We start from the raw sequence: 20,473 nt of genomic DNA, 5'->3' as shown, positions 1-20,473 counted from the left end.
TCTCACTCCTCACCCAGAGCTGTTTTAAAAAAAATGTACAATATATAAGTCTGATGGGATTTAAGTTAAAAAATACAAAGCTGTCCAGTCCTTTTGCTTTATCGGGAGGAGTTGGAGCTGGAGCGGCTGCGGTGGCGCCTTCGCCCGGGAGACCTGGAGCGGGATCGCCGGCGGACGGGGGATCTGCGGCGCGGGGAGCGGGACCTGGGCACGGTACGGAAAACAGTCAATATACGGTGGGGGAACTGGACACCACACACAGGTCAACGTGATCCAGGGAACGCCCCCTGTATTACACACCACACACAGTTTATATAGAGTAAAAGCTACGTTCTATTGGTTAAATTGAACCTCACACCATAGAGCTGCAAATCCCCATTGGTTATAGAATCACAGAATCGATTGGGATGGAAAAGACCTCTGAGACCATCGAGTCCAACCCTTGGTCCAACTCTAGTCCATTTACCAGATCATGGCACCCAGCGCCACGTCCAATCTGTGTTTAAAAATCTCTAGGGATGGTGAATCCACCCCCTCTCTGGGCAGCCCATTCCAATGCCTGAGCACTCTCTCTGTAAAGAATTTTTTTCTGATATCCAACTCCAATTTCCCCTGGCAGAGCTTGAGCCCATCGTGCCCCCTTGTCCTACTGCTGAGTGCCTGGGAGAAGAGACCAACACCCAGCTGGCCAGAACTTCCCTTCAGGTAGTTATAGACAGTGATGAGGTCACCTCTGAGCCTCCTCTTCTCCAGGCTGAACAACCCTGATCTCACAAGTCCAATGTTTTGGAGAATTTATCCTAGACCTTTTCAGGTGCCTGCAGAGTCCTGTGAGAAACTACTGTGTGAATTCCTGGGGAGTAACCTCCTCCCTACCACCTAGCAGCAGCTGTGCTCCTTGCTGCTTCTTAGCTGCCTTCAGTCTCACAAGATCCCACATAGATCTGAATTGCTCACTCTTCATTTTTCTGTGGCAACAGCACAGGGAGGGCTTTCATCAGCACACAGCAGCAGAGGGGCCAGTACATCAGCAGAGAGCAGCAGAGGGGCCAGTACATCAGCACACAGGAGCAGAGGGACCAGTACATCAGCACACAGGAGCAGAGGGGCCAGTACATCAGCACACAGCAGCAGAGGGGCCAGTACATCAGCACACAGCAGCAGAGGGGCCAGTACATCAGCACACAGCAGCTGAGGGGCCAGTACATCAGCACACAGCAGCTGAGGGGCCAGTACATCAGCAGAGAGCAGCAGAGGGGCCAGTACATCAGCACACAGGAGCAGAGGGGCCAGTACATCAGCAGAGAGCAGCAGAGGGGCCAGTACATCAGCACACAGGAGCAGAGGGGCCAGTACATCAGCACACAGGAGCAGAGGGGCCAGTACATCAGCACACAGGAGCAGAGGGGCCAGTACATCAGCACACAGGAGCAGAGGGGCCAGTACATCAGCACACAGCAGCAGAGGGGCCAGCACATCAGCACACAGCAGCAGAGGGGCCAGTACATCAGCACACAGCAGCAGAGGGGCCAGTACATCAGCACACAGGAGCAGAGGGGCCAGTACATCAGCAGAGAGCAGCAGAGGGGCCAGCGCATCAGCACACAGCAGCTGAAGGGCCAGTACATCAGCACAGAGAAGCAGAGGGGCCAGTACATCAGCACACAGGAGCAGAGGGGCCAGTACATCAGCACACAGCAGCAGAGGGGCCAGCACATCAGCACAGAGCAGCAGAGGGGCCAGTACATCAGCACAGAGCAGCAGAGGGGCCAGTACATCAGCACACAGCAGCAGAGGGGCCAGTACATCAGCACACAGGAGCAGAGGGACCAGTACATCAGCACACAGGAGCAGAGGGGCCAGTACATCAGCAGAGAGCAGCAGAGGGGCCAGTACATCAGCACACAGGAGCAGAGGGGCCAGTACATCAGCAGAGAGCAGCAGAGGGGCCAGTACATCAGCAGAGAGCAGCAGAGGGGCCAGTACATCAGCACACAGGAGCAGAGGGGCCAGTACATCAGCACACAGCAGCAGAGGGGCCAGTACATCAGCACACAGGAGCAGAGGGGCCAGTACATCAGCACACAGGAGCAGAGGGGCCAGTACATCAGCACACAGCAGCAGAGGGGCCAGTACATCAGCACACAGGAGCAGAGGGGCCAGTACATCAGCACACAGCAGCAGAGGGGCCAGTACATCAGCAGAGAGCAGCAGAGGGGCCAGCGCATCAGCACACAGCAGCTGAAGGGCCAGTACATCAGCACAGAGAAGCAGAGGGGCCAGTACATCAGCACACAGGAGCAGAGGGGCCAGTACATCAGCACACAGCAGCAGAGGGGCCAGCACATCAGCACACAGCAGCAGAGGGGCCAGTACATCAGCACAGAGCAGCAGAGGGGCCAGTACATCAGCACACAGGAGCAGAGGGACCAGTACATCAGCACACAGGAGCAGAGGGGCCAGTACATCAGCAGAGAGCAGCAGAGGGGCCAGTACATCAGCACACAGGAGCAGAGGGGCCAGTACATCAGCAGAGAGCAGCAGAGGGGCCAGTACATCAGCACACAGGAGCAGAGGGGCCAGTACATCAGCACACAGCAGCAGAGGGGCCAGTACATCAGCACACAGGAGCAGAGGGGCCAGTACATCAGCACACAGGAGCAGAGGGGCCAGTACATCAGCACAGAGCAGCAGAGGGGCCAGCACATCAGCACACAGCAGCAGAGGGGCCAGTACATCAGCACACAGCAGCAGAGGGGCCAGTACATCAGCACACAGCAGCAGAGGGGCCAGTACATCAGCAGAGAGCAGCAGAGGGGCCAGCGCATCAGCACACAGCAGCTGAAGGGCCAGTACATCAGCACACAGCAGCAGAGGGGCCAGTACATCAGCACACAGCAGCAGAGGGACCAGTACATCAGCACAGAGCAGCAGAGGGGCCAGTACATCAGCACACAGGAGCAGAGGGGCCAGCACATCAGCACAGAGCAGCAGAGGGGCCAGTACATCAGCACAGAGCAGCAGAGGGGCCAGTACATCAGCACAGAGCAGCAATGGGGACAGCACATCAGCACACAGGAGCAGAGGGGGTGAGCATTTATATTCACAGACAGACTATTCTGAGTTGGAAGGGACCCACAAGAATCATCGAGTCCAACTCTAAAGTCAAGGGCCCACACAGGGGATTGAACTCATGACCTTGGCATTATTAAAACCAAGTTTTAACCAACTGAGCTAATCTTTGGTCAGCTCTTTAAATTAAACACTTCCCTGACTCCCTCCACAATCCCTCCCACACCATGGGCCTTGCCAAAATGCTGGGTACCAAACCCATCCTGTGCCCTCCTTGTTGAGGTCCTTTTGACCATGTTTTGCAAGGTCACAAACTCCTCTATAGCCTACTCAGAATTTGTTCCCATATGGGAAGTACCAGAATATTTGACAAAATCTTTCAATTTATTTGTATATGCTGAAAGCCTTAATATTATCAGTCGTGCCTAACAAATCTGACTTGTAGGGCTCTGAAAATGTCACATTCACAGTCAAAATGGCTGAATCTTTGGTGGCACCCTTGAGAACAGGTGAGAACCACCGGGGTCATGGAAGAACAAGCATGTTCTTGGCAAACAAGACAGGACTGTGATCCTGAGCAGGGGCTGATGTCAGGATGCCCAAATATCAACCAGGTGTTCCAGAGTATCCTCAGCTGCTGGTGTGTGTAGCTGGTTTCTGGTTATACCTCAAGGAATGTGAGGTGTCACAACAGTGTTTGCAACATCTCACACAGAATCCCAGACTATTCTGAGCTGGAAGGGACCCACAAGGATGACCAAGTCCAACTCTTAAGTCAATGGCCCACACAGGGGATTGAACCCATGACCTTGACAGTACTACAACCAAGTTTGAACCAACTGAGCTTTGGTCAGCTCTTAAACACTTCCCAGAGTTCCTCCAAAATCTCTCCCACACAAGAGCTCGAGTGAGTTCTCCACAGAGGAAAACAGCAACTCAAACACTGACTGCACAGCAGGAATATTCCAGCTATCCTCCCTCTGCTTCAGGAACTGGAAGGAATGTTGAATATCCAAACAGACAAGAAATTTATTTTCTTCCTCAAGGAAAATGAGGAAAATCTGATATTCATTCTACATCAGATACTTCTTCATCTGATTCTGCCTGATCAGTTTGACTTTTGAATCAGTGATATTCAGGAGGATTTATCCAAGCCCTTTCAAATTCCAGGGAAGTTCCTTAGAGGAAGTTAACTCAAGAAACAGTTTAGCTTCAAGCTCTTCAATACTACAATCAACCTGTATGGCCATTGCTATGACACCAGGGTTCCAGGCACAGAATATTAACAGGACAGTAAAAGTTGGGACTAGGGAAAAACCCAAAGGAGGAAATGTGAAACCAACAACTGGCAGAGCTCAGCAAAAGGTGTGTTTAAAGGAGGACCAACAGGCAGTGGATTTTGTGCCAGGGTAACCAGTGCTCATTTTTAAACCTGTGGCTCAAAGCTGTTCAGCTGATTAGAGTTTAAGCAGATTTGCAAGACAGAGGAGCCTGTGTAAACACTGAAGAAGACTCAGAACAACTTGTCTGAGCATGAGCAGGCAGCTCCAAGTCACACAACCAGCACAAGCATCTCAGGTCACATCTTGGGGCCAGTGCACTCTGCTCACCTGACACAGGACTGCTTTTGGTCATGTGCCCATTCAGAAATAAGGGAGGGAGGTACAAGGACTTCCAAAAAACAAGCTGGCTCAGCTGCCACAAGTGTTCTGCAGCCAGAGTCTGTTCCCACTTCACCTCAAAGCCTTCATGCAGAAGGGGCTCCAGGGAACAGGCTGGGAAGCACCCAACCTTTCCCACTGGCTGCACCCAGATCAGAGCTGGGAACTGCAACCAAGTTCAACTGGTGCCCAAAAGGTGTTGCTGTCACTTGGAGGGGTGTGTGTATGTGTGTATGGCCAGACTTCATGAGGATTTGGGCAGGGCTCTCCCCACGTGCCCTTCCAGCCTGCACAGTGTATTGTTCAGGTCAGGCTCAGCGTGCACAGAACTGGCCCCACCATTTCAGTCCCAAGGTCCATCTGCCACGGCCGAGCGAGCTTGGACAGTGACAGGGAAGTCCTCGGGACTGTCACAGCCCCCGGTACTGACTGGGGCTGACCCTGCTGAGCATCTGAGATCTGACAGGATGGGATAGCAGGGAGGGATTGAACTGCCAGGGGACGGTCCCGCTGAGACTCAAACTCAGGACCTTGGAGTTCGGAGTCCGGACTGCTCTCCTTTACACCACGGGACTGCCCTACCTGGAGGAGTGTGGGGTGACAGTGAGTACATCCCTTAAGAAAAGCTGTTTGGGGTGCACCTTTAAGAGAAGAGGTTACCTGTGGTGTGGGGGGGGTTCTGTGGCCAATGAAAGGCTGTGGTGTATGTGGTGTGAATTGGTTAACCAATAATGTCATGGCATGCTGGATGTGAGAGAACATAAAAGGTGTGGATGTTACTGAGGATTAGATGATCTTATAGGAACTTCAAAAAGTATCTACTACTACTACTACTATGAGCTGAGAAACTGTCTGTTAAGTATCTTGAATAAACTCTTTAAGTTGTAAGCCCTCTGATGTCTGCTGTGCCTGAGCTCTTCTGACCATCACCCACGGTGCCCCCCTGCCTGGGACTGAGGGTCTAACCCCTATCCTTGTTGACCCCTATAGAGGGGTAAGTCACACCCAACAGGACTGTCCCCACGCCAAGTGCTGCAGCAGTGCCATGCTGTCACACCTAGAGGGACCCCAAGCCGTGCCACTCTCACCTCCTCCTCATGCGCGGGGGGGACCGGCGCCACATGGGGGGCGGGGGCAGCATCCTCCGGGGGGGGCTGAAGCGCCGGGGCGGCGGGCGCGGCCGCGGGGCCAGCACGGCCGTGGCTGTGATCTCCTGCCCGTCGATCTGGCCTGGGGGGCACGGCACACACGGGGAGCAGTCAGTGTTTGCAGCACCAACACACACACACAGCACATCACCACAACCCACAGCTCTGTCACCAGCGGCTGAAGCAACAGTGGGATCAGCCCACGGTGTTGTCCCCACCGCCCGCCGAGGGTGACCAAGCTCACACATATATTAGATTTGTTCATCTAATACCCCTCTGTTATGTTGAGCTGGCAAGATGCCAACTGCCCAACACACAGAGAGAATCCACTTCCCCCCCCATCCCCCTGTGAGAAACATTTCTATTTATTGAATTTTCCAATGAAGACAGAGTCTGTGAAACAAAGGAAAGTAACAATCAGAAAGGTTTACTTACAAACACGTGTTGTGGTGCCCTGGCTAATTCCACTCCCCCAAAATCAAATTTGCCTCCTTTAAAGGCTTCTAAATCCCACCCCATCCACGTAACAGAAAGGGCATTCCCTTGCCTCTGACTGGATATGTTATGTTAAGAGGCAGGGTCTTGATTAAGATGGCTATTTCTATGGTGGCCCTGATTCCCGACCCTACATTTCCATCATATGCCTATAGGTTAGTAAAAAAGGAAAAACCACTTTAAAATGCATGTTGTTAGTAACTTTTGGTTAATTCATTTGCTTGAAAAAATCCTGTTTATTTATTTCTCATACCCCCACCAAGGAAAGAGGAGAGAAGAAAAAAGAGAGAGGAGAAAAAAAGGGAAAAAACCCCAACCAGACTCTGAAATAACAAACCTTTTATATTATACAAAAGAGAGACAATTAAAAACAGAATATGATATAATATATATATATATACAAATGTGGAAAAAACCCAAACCAACAACAACCACCACTGAGTTGCCCGTGCAAACAGCACAGACCTGCACCAACCCAGCTCACAAAAACACTCCAAGCTCCCCCAAAGGACACCCAACAAGAGAGGAGAAAACCAACAACAAAGACAAAAGGTACTTCCCAAACCAAACAGCTGTGAAGTGGTGAATGAGGCCCAACACCCCCAGCAAGGGTTAGAGCAGGTCTGCTCTGCACAGGCCGTCAAAGGACTGCCCCAGGCACTGCCTACACCTTCTTTTATACTTGATTTTGATGTCCAAATGATATGAAATATCTCTTTGGTTGCTTAAGTCAGGTGATGTTTGTTCCCTCTATTCTACATAGACTCTCTGGGCCTGCTGAAACTAAAGGCCAGCTGAAACTAAAGCCAAAAATACCACACCCACCAAACTGCAGTTCAGATTTTAAGTTTCTGTGAAAATCTTTACAGGGTAATGAATTTTATAACTGTTTCAAAAAAAAAACCCACAAAAATGAGTTTTAACAGTTTTGTGATGTTTTGGATCTGTCCTAAACCACACAAAAGCCATTTGGGATGAAAGCTGACAGTATTTCAGATCTGTTTCCCAAAGATATCCCTATCACCTCTAAATCATTTTCAGATCAAATCCATCTGCTCTGAAGATTTCAGAAGCCCTCAGGCTCCTTGCAGGATGATACCTACCTCCATCCATGTGTTTCAGGGCTTTCTCAGCATCATCTGGATTCTCAAACTCCACATAAGCATAACCTTTGGAGAGGTGTGGGTTTAGCCTGTCAACTGGCATGTCAATCATTTTAATCTTTCCGTAAGTGGAAAAAATTTCCATTATGTGATCCTGCAAAGAAAAAGCAAACCTTCTGGGCACAGGCCACACTCATGGGCTGACACAGAGCAGGAAATCCACAGCACACTATTTTTTCAGCAGCCTCAACCTTTTACCCCTGAAGACCTTTAAACGACATTCCAGCAAAGACAACTCAAGCCAGCCCAGCTCTCTGTAGATCCTTTATCAGAAACTGCCAGATATCCTTAATAACTCCAAGCTAATTTCAGCTGTTGCTCCAACTTCTACAGTTTTCTTCCTAGTAAAGCAGCCTGGAGAAGGGACTGGAGCACAAGTGCTGTGGGGAGAGGCTGAGGGAGCTGGGGGTGTTCAGCCTGGAGAAGAGGAGGCTCAGAGGTGACCTCAGCACTGTCTGGAACTGCCTGAAGGGAAGTTCTGGCCAGGTGGGGGTTGGTCTCTTCTCCCAGGCACTCAGCAATAGGACAAGGGGGCACGATGGGCTCAAGCTCTGCCAGGGGAAATTGAAGTTGGAGATCAGAAACAAATTCTTTGCAGAGAGAGTGCTCAGGGATTGGAATGGGCTGCCCAGAGAGGGGGTGGATTCCCCATCCCTGGAGGTTTTTCAGCTGAGCTTGGCCGTGGCACTGAGTGCCATGATCTGGTAAAGGGACTGGAGTTGGCCCAAGGGTTGGACTTGATGATCTCAGAGGTCTTTTCCAACCCAATCCATTCTATGATTCTATGAAGGTGTGAAATATTGATAAAGTGGGCAGACCTCAGTGTCAGGAGCCCTCATGGTATATTTGACTCAGTAAAACCTTACTAAAATTTTCTTCTCTTATCAATCTGGACACAAAGCAACAATTTCCAACAGTGATGTCTTGGCAGCTCTCTAGTCACCAAAACAGCCTGAGAGCTTTGAAAGAGCCACTCACACATTCTCACAGAAGAGCACCAATGCTTGATACTACAGAGGAACATGCCCTTACCTTGGTCACGTTTCTGGTGAGCCTTCCAACATGCACCTTTGTGGGTTTGGGTGAGGGGCTCCGTCTCTTGCGCTCCTTTTCATCTCTCTTGGGGGGCTTGGACCTGATTGGAATAGAAAACATTCAGAGTTTCAAGGGAACATGCAAGACAAAAGCAAAAAGCCAGTCATTATCACATGATTAAAAGTATCAGTTTTCTTGGAAGGGCATCTTTTTTCTGAGGAAGTTACAGGTTAGGAAGTGTTGGGGTGGTGGTGAAGGTGTTCCACTCAGAAACACCTCAGGACTTGCATTTGCCTTGTCTGCTTTTCTTTAGAACCTTCTGGAATCTGAGAGCTTTTTTTTGCAACTTTTTCAACTTCACTACAACTGGGGTAACGAACAGGAAATTCAGGCAACACTTCCATGAAGTTGTGGCCATAGTGAAAGCATTTCCCAGCTATTAACACAAACAACTTTCTGTGCCTCAACAATTAAAGAGGTAAAATGAGGCCATAAACACCACCCCATATGACAACCAAGCAAATTAACAGATCCAGTGATTTGTGTTTCTAGATCTTCTGTTCACTACAGAGATCCAGAAATGCTAAAAAAAGATATATAAGTAGCTGCATATTTGCAGTTAAAAAATATCAGGAATGCAATTTTAATCTGTGGAAAAAAAAAATCAGTATTTAGGAAATTTATGCTTCTTCCTGATCTTAAATTAAAGTCCACAAATTGAGTGATACACTAAAAAACCCACAGTGGCTTAAGCAGATTTTTATCAGCCTTCAGCACTTCAGCCAAAGGAAAAACTTTGCAGATATTAAGATAGTTTGAGTCCCACATCACCCTTACAGGAAAATGCTTCCATTTAATTTTTTATACATAGGAATACACACTCACATGCATACACATATCCCAGTTTTAGTCCTGGCTTTGCTGTTAGTCTTGGCTGTAATTTACAGGAACAGAAGAGCTCTACTCTGCTCTAGGTCCATACTGCTGGGGAAACATTTGATAAGGTTGCCTTCACAAAATATAATATTTAAAGTCACCCTTTAAAATGAGGTTTTTACTCTCTGTTCCTACAGGGTGTCTGTTTGGGTGGTAAGGAAATGGAGCACACCCATTTCTAACAGAGTTCAGATCTCCAAGTTATGGACAAAGCAAATGGTGCTCCGAGAACAGCCCGTTCTGATCCCAATCTCGTGTTCTGCATGGAAATGAACCTGCCATCTGGCAGCTCCGAGCAGGGAAATCCAACTCACTTGGAGCGGGAGCGTCTCCTGTTGTCGTGTCTGCGGCGAGAGGGGCTGGGAGAGCCCGAGGAGCTGCTGGAGCTGGAACTGCGCGAGGTGCTGGAGCTCCCGGAGCGGCTCGAGGCAGACGAGGAGCTGGAGCCACTGCTGGAACCAGTGCTGGAACTGGACCCTGAACTGGAGGTGGAGCTGGAACGGGATCTGTTGAGGGGGCAGGAACAAAAATGAGTGCAATACCCAGAAAACAACATCTGAAAAACTGATCAGAGAGAGCAACTGTGAGTTAGAACAATGAACACTGAGGGGCTACACCTCAAAAGACAGCCAAAAAAATTCACATCTAAAATATAAACCCCCTCAAGTCAGACAAAACTACACAAGCTTTGTTACTCACCACAAAAAGGAACTAGAGAGGGGAGAGGAATAAAAATGAGTGGAATACCCAGAAAACAACATCTGAAAAACTGATAACTACAGAGAGAGCAACTGTGAGTTAGAACAATGAACACTGAGGGGCTACACTTCAAAATACAGCCAAAAAAATTCACATCTAAAATATAAACCTCCTCAAGTCAGACAAAACTACGCTGTGATGCAATATAGGCTTTCAACAGGCCCAAGACTACCAGAAATCAAGATGCTGATTTCACTTCTTTGTGACTCCCCATAAAAAGGAACTAGAGAGGAAGGGAGAACAAAAATGAGTGGAATACCCAGAAAAACATCTGAAAAACTGATACAGAGAGAGCAACTATGATTTAGAACAATGAACACTGAGGGGCTACACCTCCCAAGACAGCCAAAAAAATTCACATCTAAAATATAAACCCCCTCTAGTCAAATAAAACTGCACTGAGACAATATGAGCTTTCAACAGGCCAAGACTACCTGAAAAGAAGTTGCTGATTTCTGGAAACACTTACTTGTGACTCCCCATAAAATGGAACTAGAGAGGGGGAGAAGAACAAAAATGAGTGGAATACCCAGAAAAACATCTGAAAAACTGATACAGAGAGAGCAACTGTGAGTTAGAACAATGAACACTGAGGGGCTACACCTCCCAAGACAACAACAGCAATTCCCATCAAAAAGATAAACCCCCTCAAGTCAGACAAAACTACACTGTGACACAACACAAGCTTTCAACAGGCCCAAGACTACCAGAAATGAAGCTGGAGATTTCTGGAAACACTTCTTTGTGACCCCCATCCGAAGGAGGTACCTGGTGCTGCTGCTCCCACTGGACGCGCTGCGTCTCTTGCGCGTCTTGTCCCGACCACGATCCTTCTCCCCCGACTCCTTGGTGGCTGCTTTGTCCTTGGACCTGTCCTTGGACTTCTCCTCAGACCTGTCCTTGCGCTTGGTGGGTGAGGGAGCCCTTCAAGGACAAATTGCAAAAGGTATTGCTTAATGCAGAGAAACAGACAACAGCAGCCCCACACCCAAACAAAGAACAGAAGGCAAGACAAAACACTGAACTTTGAATGCCAGGCAGGATCACTGTGACTGCAGAGTTAATTAGGCAAGTCCACATGGGTTAGAAAAAGGGAAGTATTTCTCATTCCAGAGCAGCTTTGAGGAAGACAGCCACAGCACACAGAAATTCACTCAGGAAGAAGTGCATTTCCAATTCCTCACTCTCACTGGGAGAGCCCAAGCACCCTGTAACATCCCCAGTTTTGTTAAGCCTGGTAAATTTGGACAGCATGATTATCTAGTGCTGGATTTTTTATTATTTTCTTTTGAGTCCTAGAAAACTCTTCTTTTTCAATCCTGCTAACTCCTCTTCCCCTTTGGAGGCAACCAAAGCAGCACCGAATGGGCCCCACTTGTCTCAAATCTCACTTCTAAGTCCTCCACTCCAAGAACTGATGCTCAATAAACCCCAAAGAACAGCCAAGTGACAAGATAAAAGGGTTCACAAACAAGAAATTAGAATTAGGGATAAACCAGCAGACCTGCTTGCAACACACTGGGCATCCACTGCCTCCCCCAGAGCCCTGAGTTGCTCACCCTGCAGGACAGAGGGCTCACATGGGCAACGGGGCCTCACCTGACACTGCAGCCACATTTAATCCTATGCTGCCAACGTTCACACAAGTACAAAACACCTTCATTATCCAACCAAAAAACTGACAGACAGAAGACATCAATGTTCTCTGCAAGACACACAGGCAGCTCATGCCCCTCGACACAGCCCTGGCTTTGGAGAAGCACCAGCTCTCTCCATGCAGCACATACTTGGCAGGAGGGAAGGGCAGCTGAGAACAAACCCTCACTGAGCTATGGCTGGTTCCAGCCTCAACCAGCTGCTCCCAAAGCACTGTCAGCCTCAGAAAGAGCAGGTGAAGGGGCTGAGTTTGCTGCAGTGCTGCCACAGCAGCTCTCCCTTCAACTTAAACATGGGCTCAAGCTCTGCCAGGGGAAACTGAAGTTGGAGATCAGAAAGAAATTCTTTGCAGAGAGAGTGCTCAGGCATTGGAATGGGCTGCCCAGAGAGGGGGTGGATTCCCCATCCCTGGAGGTTTTTAAACTGAGCTTGGCCGTGGCACTGAGTGCCATGATCTGGTAAAGGGACTGGAGTTGGACCAAGGGTTGGACTTGATGATCTCAGAGGTCTTTTCCAACCCAATCCATTCTATGATTCTCAGCAGAAAGCTCAAACTGGATTCTGACCTCAGCTACCCACATCAGTTCCCTCTTTGCTCTAGATCCAAAAGGAGACAAATTTAACACCCCACTATTTAGCACTGAAATGGGGGCATTAATTGAATTCCTGATCTTTCCCACGTGAGCTCTGCATCCATCACACAGTCTGTGGCATCTACAATCATGTTACTGCACTCTGTCCCATGGGGATTGTTTAACACCTGCACTACAGACCTGCCTTCAACTTATTAGTAACTCAGCCTGTATTAATGTGTGTGTGACACCCTCAACTACCAAGGAAAAAAGGTTCAGGGAATGCAGTGTGGGCACAATGTGTGGGAGCTGCAGCCCTACCTGCACTGGAAATGAATCACAGAATCACAGAATGGATTGGGTTGGAAAAGACCTCTGAGATCATCAAGTCCAACCCTTGGTCCAACTCCAGTCCCTTTACCAGATCATGGCACTCAGTGCCACAGCCAAGCTCAGTTGAAAAACCTCCAGGGATGGGGAATCCACCCCCTCTCTGGGCAGCCCATTCCAATGCCTGAGCACTCTCTCTGCAAAGAATTTCTTCCTGATCTCCACCTTCAATTTCCCCTGGCAGAGCTTGAGCCCATCGTGCCCCCTTGTCCTATTGCTGAGTGCCTGGGAGAAGAGACCAACCCCCACCTGGCCAGAACTTCCCTTCAGGCAGTTCCAGACAGTGCTGAGGTCACCTCTGAGCCTCCTCTTCTCCAGGCTAAACACCCCCAGCTCCCTCAGCCTCTCCCCACAGCACTTGTGCTCCAGTCCCTTCTCCAGCCTCGTTGCTCTTCTCTTCTCAGTTGGGTTGGAAGAGACCTCCAAGATCATCAAATCCAATCCTTGATCCAATCCCACTGGGATCACTCTGGCACTCTGTGCTCTGGGCTGTTGATCACAGTGGGGTTGGATCAAGACATGGTGGATTCTCTATCCCTGGAGGTGTTAAGAGGACACTCAGTGCCACATCCAGTCCCTTCTCCAGCCTCGTTGCTCTTCTCTGGCCCCGCTCCAGTCCCTCAATCTCTTTCCTGAACTGAGGGGCCCAGAACTGAACACAATGCACAGCACTGTGGGATGGTGGAAACCCCTGTATCTCCACATGTATCACAGGCAAACTCAGATAACAGGGAAAAATCCTTTCCAGTTCACAGCATCCAACAGTCTTATTGCTTCTGGTAAGCAATTACTTTATTGTCTGAATTGTAATTAAATTTATGTTTGGGAAGAGATCACTCCTAAACAGCCAAACAGGCTTTCCTGATTTTCAGCCTCAGTTTTCCCTGACACACCAACTCCAAAATGCAACACAAATGAAGACTGGCACACCCAGATCCCTGAGAAACCAGGAAACACTCACAGCTTTCTGCATGGAGAACAGGAGATCCCACCAGAGACGTGACACTGGCAGGGCCCAGGGGGAGAGCAAATGTCTCCTGTCACACCAGAGCTGCAAAGGGCACCAAGTAAAAGCAACCTGTGCATGTCCCTCAGCTTTAGGGCACTTCTATCCAGCTCTCTGCTCTAGTGCAAGGTGTGAGGGGGCTGCAGTTCAGGCTGAAAGCCACTGCATGAGACCAGCTGAGTCACTGGGCAGCACAGAACACAGAAGTTTCCATTTCACAAGATCAAAAACCTTAACATTTTCCTTTCACAGAATCACACAGTGGTTTGGGATGGGAAAGACCCCAAAGTTCATCTCTTTCCACTCCCTGCCATGGGCAGGGACACCTCCCCCACCAGCCCAGGTTGCTCCAAGCCCTGTCCAACCTGGCCTTGGACACTTCCAGGGATGGGGCAGCCACAGCTTCTCTGGGCACCTGTGCCAGGGCCTGCCCACCCTCACAGGGAAGAAAACCTTTCTAATCTCTAATCCAACCCTGCCCTCTGTCAGTAGGAAGCCATTCTCCCCTATCCTGGCACTCCAGGCCCTTGTCCAAGTTACCTCCATCCTTCTTGTAGGTTTATTTCAGGTACTGGAAGGTCACAAGTCACCCCAAGGCCCACTTTTCTCTCCTAAATAACCCACAGCCAGGTTTGGGTTATCTCTGTCAGCTCCCCCTGCACCTGTGGATTCCCACAGTCCTGATGTATCAGCTCAGCCTTGCAGAACTACCTGTTGGTGTCTGACAGCTGGTCTGGTTTTACCCCCTCTGGGAGGAGGGAAGAGAGAACATGAATGAAGGACCAGCATGTTTGCTGTTACCCAGCCTGCTGCTGGAGCAGGGAATAGAATCACAGAACTCATTAAGTTGGAAAAGACCTCTGAGATCAGCAAGTCCAACGTCTGACCCAACACCAACATGTCAACCAAGTGCCATGTCCAGTCTTTGCCTAAACACCTCCAGGGTTGGCGACTCCACCACCTGCCTGGGCAGCCCCTTCCCATGTCTGATCACCCCTCCTGTGAAGAACTTCTTAATGTCCAACCCAAACCTTCCCTGGTCCAGCTGTCCTGTATTCCCTGATTGCCTGGGAGGAGAGCCTGAGCCCCACCTGAGCCTCCTGTCAGGGGACAGTCACCGTGGCACTGCTTGGGACAGGCACTCACCAGGCAAATGAGCCACATGGCTTTGAAACATTCAGCAAATGACGGGATTCAACACATGAAGCTGCATTTCAGCTGCCTCCAAACTAAGCAGTGTCTCCACTCCACCAAATACACACAGAATCCCAGACTATTCTGAGCTGGAAGGGACCCACAAGGATCATCAAGTCCAACTCTTAAGTCAATGGCCCACACAGGGGATCGAACCCATGACCTTGGCATTGTTAGAGCCACGTTTGAACCAACTGAGCTGATCTCAGGGTCACATCCCTTTCTCAGGAACACCACTGGCCAAGCTCAGTCGGAAACCTCAGCCCAATCGTGGGCACTTTCACTTACATGAGTGAAGGCCTTTACTAAGGAAACGTGCAAAGAATAACTTGCAGAATTCACACAAGGCTGTACAACAGCGCACTTGTACAGACGCTCTTCTTTCTCACCATCAAACCCCTCTCCCGCCCTCGCAAATCAGGGTTTTGGCGCACCCGCCCCAAAAACAGAGTCGAAAACCCACCCACGCAGCCCAGGCGATCACTCGCACACCCCCCTCTGTTTTAGAGCCGCAGCTCTGCCGCAAAGGCAGCGAACCCTGCCCTGCTGCCCGGCAGCGCCCCGGGGCACGGCTGCAACCGGGGGAGGGATCTCCGGGCTCCGCAGGGGCGGAAGGGCCGCGGTCCCGCGGCAGGGCGGGCGAGCGACAGCGCCCTGGGGCTGCCAAACAGCCCCGACCGAGCAGGGCCGGCTCAGCGTCCCGCCCGCTCCCCCCGCGCCCCGGCCGGACCCCCCGGCCCGGCTCCCGCAGGCCCCGGCCCCGCCTCCGAGCCCTGCCCGCCCCCGGGAGGCCGCGGCCCCATCCCTGCCCCCGGACCCGCCATGGCCCCCGGGAGGCCCCGCTGCGCTCGCCGCGGCGGCCGGGCCGGGCGGATGGCGGAGGATGGAGGGGGATGCCGGGGATGGCGGGGATGGCGGGCCGGGCCCCGATGGCCGCGGATGGCGCGACCCTGCCCCGCACTCACATCTCGGCGCCGCCGCCGCGATCCCCGCCGCGCGCGGGAACGGGCCGCGCGCTCTGATGGCGTCACGGCAGGGGCGGGGCGGGGGCGCTTAAGGGGACCGGGACCGGGACAGGAGCTCTGCCAGCCCCAGTTTGGGGCCGTGCCCACTGCCCTGGGGAGCCTGGTCAGTGCCCACCACCCTCTGGGGGAAGAGCCTTTTCCTGAGATCCAACCCAACCCTGCCCTGGCACAGCCCCAGCCGTTCCCTGGGTGCTGTCCCTGCCCTGACACAGCTCCAGCCGTTCCCTGGGTGCTGTCCCTGCCCTGACACAGCTCCAGCCGTTCCCTGGGTGCTGTCCCTGCCCTGGCACAGCTCCAGCCGTTCCCTGGGTGCTGTCCCTGCCCTGACACAGCTCCAGCCATTCCCTGTGCCCTGTCCCTGCCCTGGCACAGCCCCAGCCATTCCCTGGGTGCTGTCCCTGCCCTGACACAGCTCCAGCCCTTCCCTGGGTGCTGTCCCTGCCCTGACACAGCTCCAGCCATTCCCTGTGCCCTGTCCCTGCCCTGGCACAGCCCCAGCCATTCCCTGGGTGCTGTCCCTGCCCTGGCACAGCTCCAGCCATTCCCTGGGTGCTGTCCATGCCCTGACACAGCTCCAGCCATTCCCTGTGCCTTGTCCCTTCCCTGGCACAGCTCCAGCCATTCCCTGGGTGCTGTCCATGCCCTGACACAGCTCCAGCCATTCCCTGGGTGCTGTCCCTGCCCTGGCACAGCTCCAGCCATTCCCTGGGTGCTGTCCCTGCCCTGGCACAGCTCCAGCCATTCCCTGGGTGCTGTCCCTGGTCCCCGCAGGACAGAGATCAGTGCCTGCCCCTCCTCTGCCCCTCCCAAGGAAGCTGGACCTGCAATGAGGTCTCCCCTCAGTCTCCTCTTGTGCAGCTGAACACACCAAGTGCCCTCAGTGTCCTCACATGCTGCCCCTCCAGCTCTTTCCATATCTTTGTTGCCCTCCTTTGGACTCTCTTTAATGGTTTAATGTCTTTCTTCCATTGTGTCCCCCCAGACTGCCCCCCATTGCAGGTGAGGCTGCCCCAGTGCAGAGCAGAGCAGGACAATCCCCACACTGGCCTGGCCATGCTGGCCCTGATGCCCCCCAGGGCAGGGATGTCCCTCCTGGCCCCTGGGCACTGCTGACTCATGGCCAACTGGTCACTGACCAGGTTCCCCAGGTCCCTTTCCCAGGACTGCTTTCCAGCATCTTGTTCCCCACTCTGTTCATACATCCAGGATTGCCCCATCCCAGGGGCAGGATCCATTTCTTTCCTGTGTTGAACCTCCCATGGTTGGTGATTCCCAACCCTCTGCTCTGTCAGGTCTCTCTGCAGGACCTCCCTGCTGAGTTAAGAAACAATCAAATCCAATAGGATAGAACAAAATTCTTCCTTTTATTCAGCACTGGGAACATGGGGGATATTCCACCAAAGATGTTCAACAAGACTTTTGTGTTTCCAGGTTTATATACTTAGTTACAGCTGATAACCCCTCCCCAAAGTTCAGCAGGATATTTTGGGTGACTTTTAACAGCTCTAATGGGCTGCTCTTATCTCTGCAGCTCAATATTTCCTTTTAACTAAACAACGTTACAGCTTCAGGTCCTAATCTAGACATGTTTTCCAATTTCCTTCTTACTGCTCAGCTTCTAATCAAAACAGAGTTTTTGGTTTATTTCTTAAAGTTCATCTTCCAGCTACAGGTTTAAATTCCTTTTTGTCTAAAGCTCTGCATGGTTAAGAGAACTGACAGACTAAGGTACAAGCTAAAATAAAAAAATAATATAAAATATAAAGTTAGTACAGGACTGATTAAAAATTAGTAAAGACCTTGTGATTTTATGGAGAAGGGATAAAATCCAGTTTCTTGAGGGGTCCCTGAGTCACTGCCCTTGGGGGACTCAGCAGCTCCTCCCAGTTTGGGATCACCTGCAAACTTGCTCAGTGCCCAAGTCATTGATGAAGATGTTGAAGAGCACAGGGCCAGGAACAGAGCCCTGTGGAACCCACTGGTGACAGGGACAGTCTGATGTCACCCCAGTCACTGTCACCCATGAGCCAGTTGCTCACCCACCATGGGGTGGGTTTATCCAGCTTTGTCCAGAGGGATCCTGGGAGAGTCAGGACCAAAAGCTGTGCTGAAATCCCAAAAGATCCCATCTGTGTTCCCTTGGTCAGCCAGGTGGGTCACCACGTGTAAAGCAAAACATGCACAGCTATTCCCCCAAAAGAATGGCAGAGCAGTGGAAAGGATTCCAAGGCTTATTTCAGAGGTGACAATGCTGGAAATTTATCTAAGGGCAGCACTGGGCTCAGAGCAAAGGCAAAAAGGAGAGGCTTTCATTCCCTCCTCAGGCTTTATCATCACTTCCCTCCCTTGGCTCCCCCGCGGCTGCCAAGGACCTGCAGCACATCTGTGTGTTCTCTCTTGTGCCTGGGGAGTCACCTCCTGTGGAATTCATGCAGAGAAACATCCCAAACTGTGTCTGGGAGAGATGCCTCAGCCAGGCAGGAAAGATGTGTGTGTGTGGCTCGGCTTGGCCAACGCAGATTTGGGCAGGGCTGTCCCCACGTGGCTGGGCCCTTCCAGCCTGCGCAGTGGATTTCAGGTGAGGCTCAGCGTGCGCAGAACTGGCCCCACCGTTTCAGTCCTGAGGTTCATCTGCCACGGCCGAGTGAGCTTGGACAGTGCCAGTGAAGTCCTCAGGACTGGAACCTACAGCACCCGGCATTTCCCAGGAGGGCTCCCATCCAAGTACTAATCCGGGGCTGACCCTGCTGAGCTTCCGAGATCTGACGGGATCGGATGGCAGGGAGGCATTTAACTGCCCTAGGCAGGAAAGATACCTTGGTGAAAAATAACTGCCTCATTGGCAGCAATATCTTCTGGAAAAGAGCTCTGTACCCCTACAGTGAGTCACAGAAGGAAATCAGGTTTGATAAGCAGGACTTTCCTCTCGTGAAGCTGTGCTGGCTCTGACCAGTGACTGTCTTGTCTTTCAGGTGTTTTTCAATACTTCCCAGAATAATCCTCTCCATCACTTTACCAGGCACTGAAGTGAGAGTGACAGATCTGTAGTTTCCAGGGTCTTCCTTCTTGCCCTTCTTAAAAACTGGGGCAATATTTGCCAGCTGTGCCAGGTTTGCAAGTCTGGTTTGTGCAGCTACACTTACTGGTGTCATAAAAATTAAGTTTTCCTACAAACCCTGCCCTGCATAGTGATAAAAATGAAAGTGGCACCTGGGGCTTCAGTTCTTGACTTTCCAGGAACTTGACTGCCCAGCCAGCCCAGGTAGTTGCTGGCCCTGTCCCCTGTGCAGGTGGCAGATTCCCAGCACAAAAACTCTCTTTTGGGGTGGTGGCAGAAAGGAATAGGAGCAGAAAGGGACTTGGCTGCAAGAAAATTGTGAAGAGAATGAAAGACTTAAAATGAAGCATCATCCAGTGGCATTTCTTGTTCTGGGCCCCTCAGTTCAGGAAAGAGATTGAGGGGAAAAGACCTGCAAAATCATCAAGTCCAACCCTTGGTCCAACTCCAGTCCCTTTACCAGATCATGGCACTCAGTGCCATGGCCAAGCTCAGTTGAAAAACCTCCAGGGATGGGGAATCCACCCCCTCTCTGGGCAGCCCATTCCAATGCCTGAGCACTCTCTCTGCAAAGATTTTTTTCCTGATCTCCAACCTAAATTTCCCCTGGCAGAGCTTGAGCCCATCGTGCCCCCTTGTCCTATTGCTGAGTGCCTGGGAGAAGAGACCAACCCCCACCTGGCCAGAACTTCCCTTCAGGCAGTTCCAGACAGTGCTGAGGTCACCTCTGAGCCTCCTCTTCTCCAGGCTGAACACCCCCAGCTCCCTCAGCCTCTCCCCACAGCACTTGTGCTCCAGTCCCTTCTCCAGCCTCGTTGCTCTTCTCTGGCCCCGCTCCAGCCCCTCAACAAGAAGGTTCCTGCAGAGCTGTGAGTAGCAGGGCCAGCCCCAGGGTACTGGTGGCACAGTGAGGGGTGGCTGGTCCCCTCCCAGTGGCTGCCACCAGTGGCAGGACTGAGCCTTACAGCCAAGGAGAGATATTTGAGGGGCACGGGCACAGGTGAGAACAGGTCGGAGCAGCTTCAATCCCAGAGCCAATGGCACTGCTGTGCCCCTCTGCTCTGTGCCAGCAGCTCACGGCAATCCCGGGCACGGAGCTGGTGCTTTCAGGGATGGGACTACATTCCTGCCTCGTGTGGGGCTTCTCCTCCATCCCTGGCACAGATTGACTGGCCATGTCTGGGCTGTGCTCTGGGATGGGATTGTGAGAAACAGAGTCTCAATGTCATAGGTTTTTAATTCAAGTTTATTATATGATAAAAGCAATTTCAGCATGCTGGGTATGATGGACACAGCATTGCCC

General features: G+C 51.4%; 1 protein-coding gene across 1 annotated transcript; it reads right to left on the bottom strand.

The window, feature by feature from the left end:
- Window positions 1-16,108, bottom strand: RNPS1 (RNA binding protein with serine rich domain 1). Its single transcript, XM_071571333.1, has 7 exons — window positions 16,053-16,108; window positions 11,038-11,193; window positions 9,825-10,016; window positions 8,572-8,674; window positions 7,480-7,633; window positions 5,822-5,963; window positions 1-204 (listed from the first exon to the last, which is right to left on the bottom strand). Coding segments are annotated over exons 1-7 (855 nt in total). The 5' UTR covers window positions 16,055-16,108; the 3' UTR covers window positions 1-98.
- Window positions 16,109-20,473: the final 4,365 nt, after the last annotated feature.

Source organism: Pithys albifrons, chromosome 16 (assembly GCF_047495875.1).
Source record: "Pithys albifrons albifrons isolate INPA30051 chromosome 16, PitAlb_v1, whole genome shotgun sequence".
Classification (NCBI taxonomy): Eukaryota; Metazoa; Chordata; class Aves; order Passeriformes; family Thamnophilidae; genus Pithys; species Pithys albifrons.
The sequence above is the reverse complement of the archived record's forward strand: the minus strand, read 5'-3'. Positions and strand labels throughout refer to the sequence as shown.

Bases quoted from the DNA above. Each gene is read 5' to 3' on its own strand.
- RNPS1 (XM_071571333.1), bottom strand. The intron at 8,675-9,824 runs GTGAGTTGGATT...TATTCCAATCAG, and splicing joins AGGAGACGCTCCCGCTCCAA to GTCCAAGCCCCCCAAGAGAG. The intron at 5,964-7,479 runs GTAGGTATCATC...CGTGCCCCCCAG, and splicing joins CCTGAAACACATGGATGGAG to GCCAGATCGACGGGCAGGAG.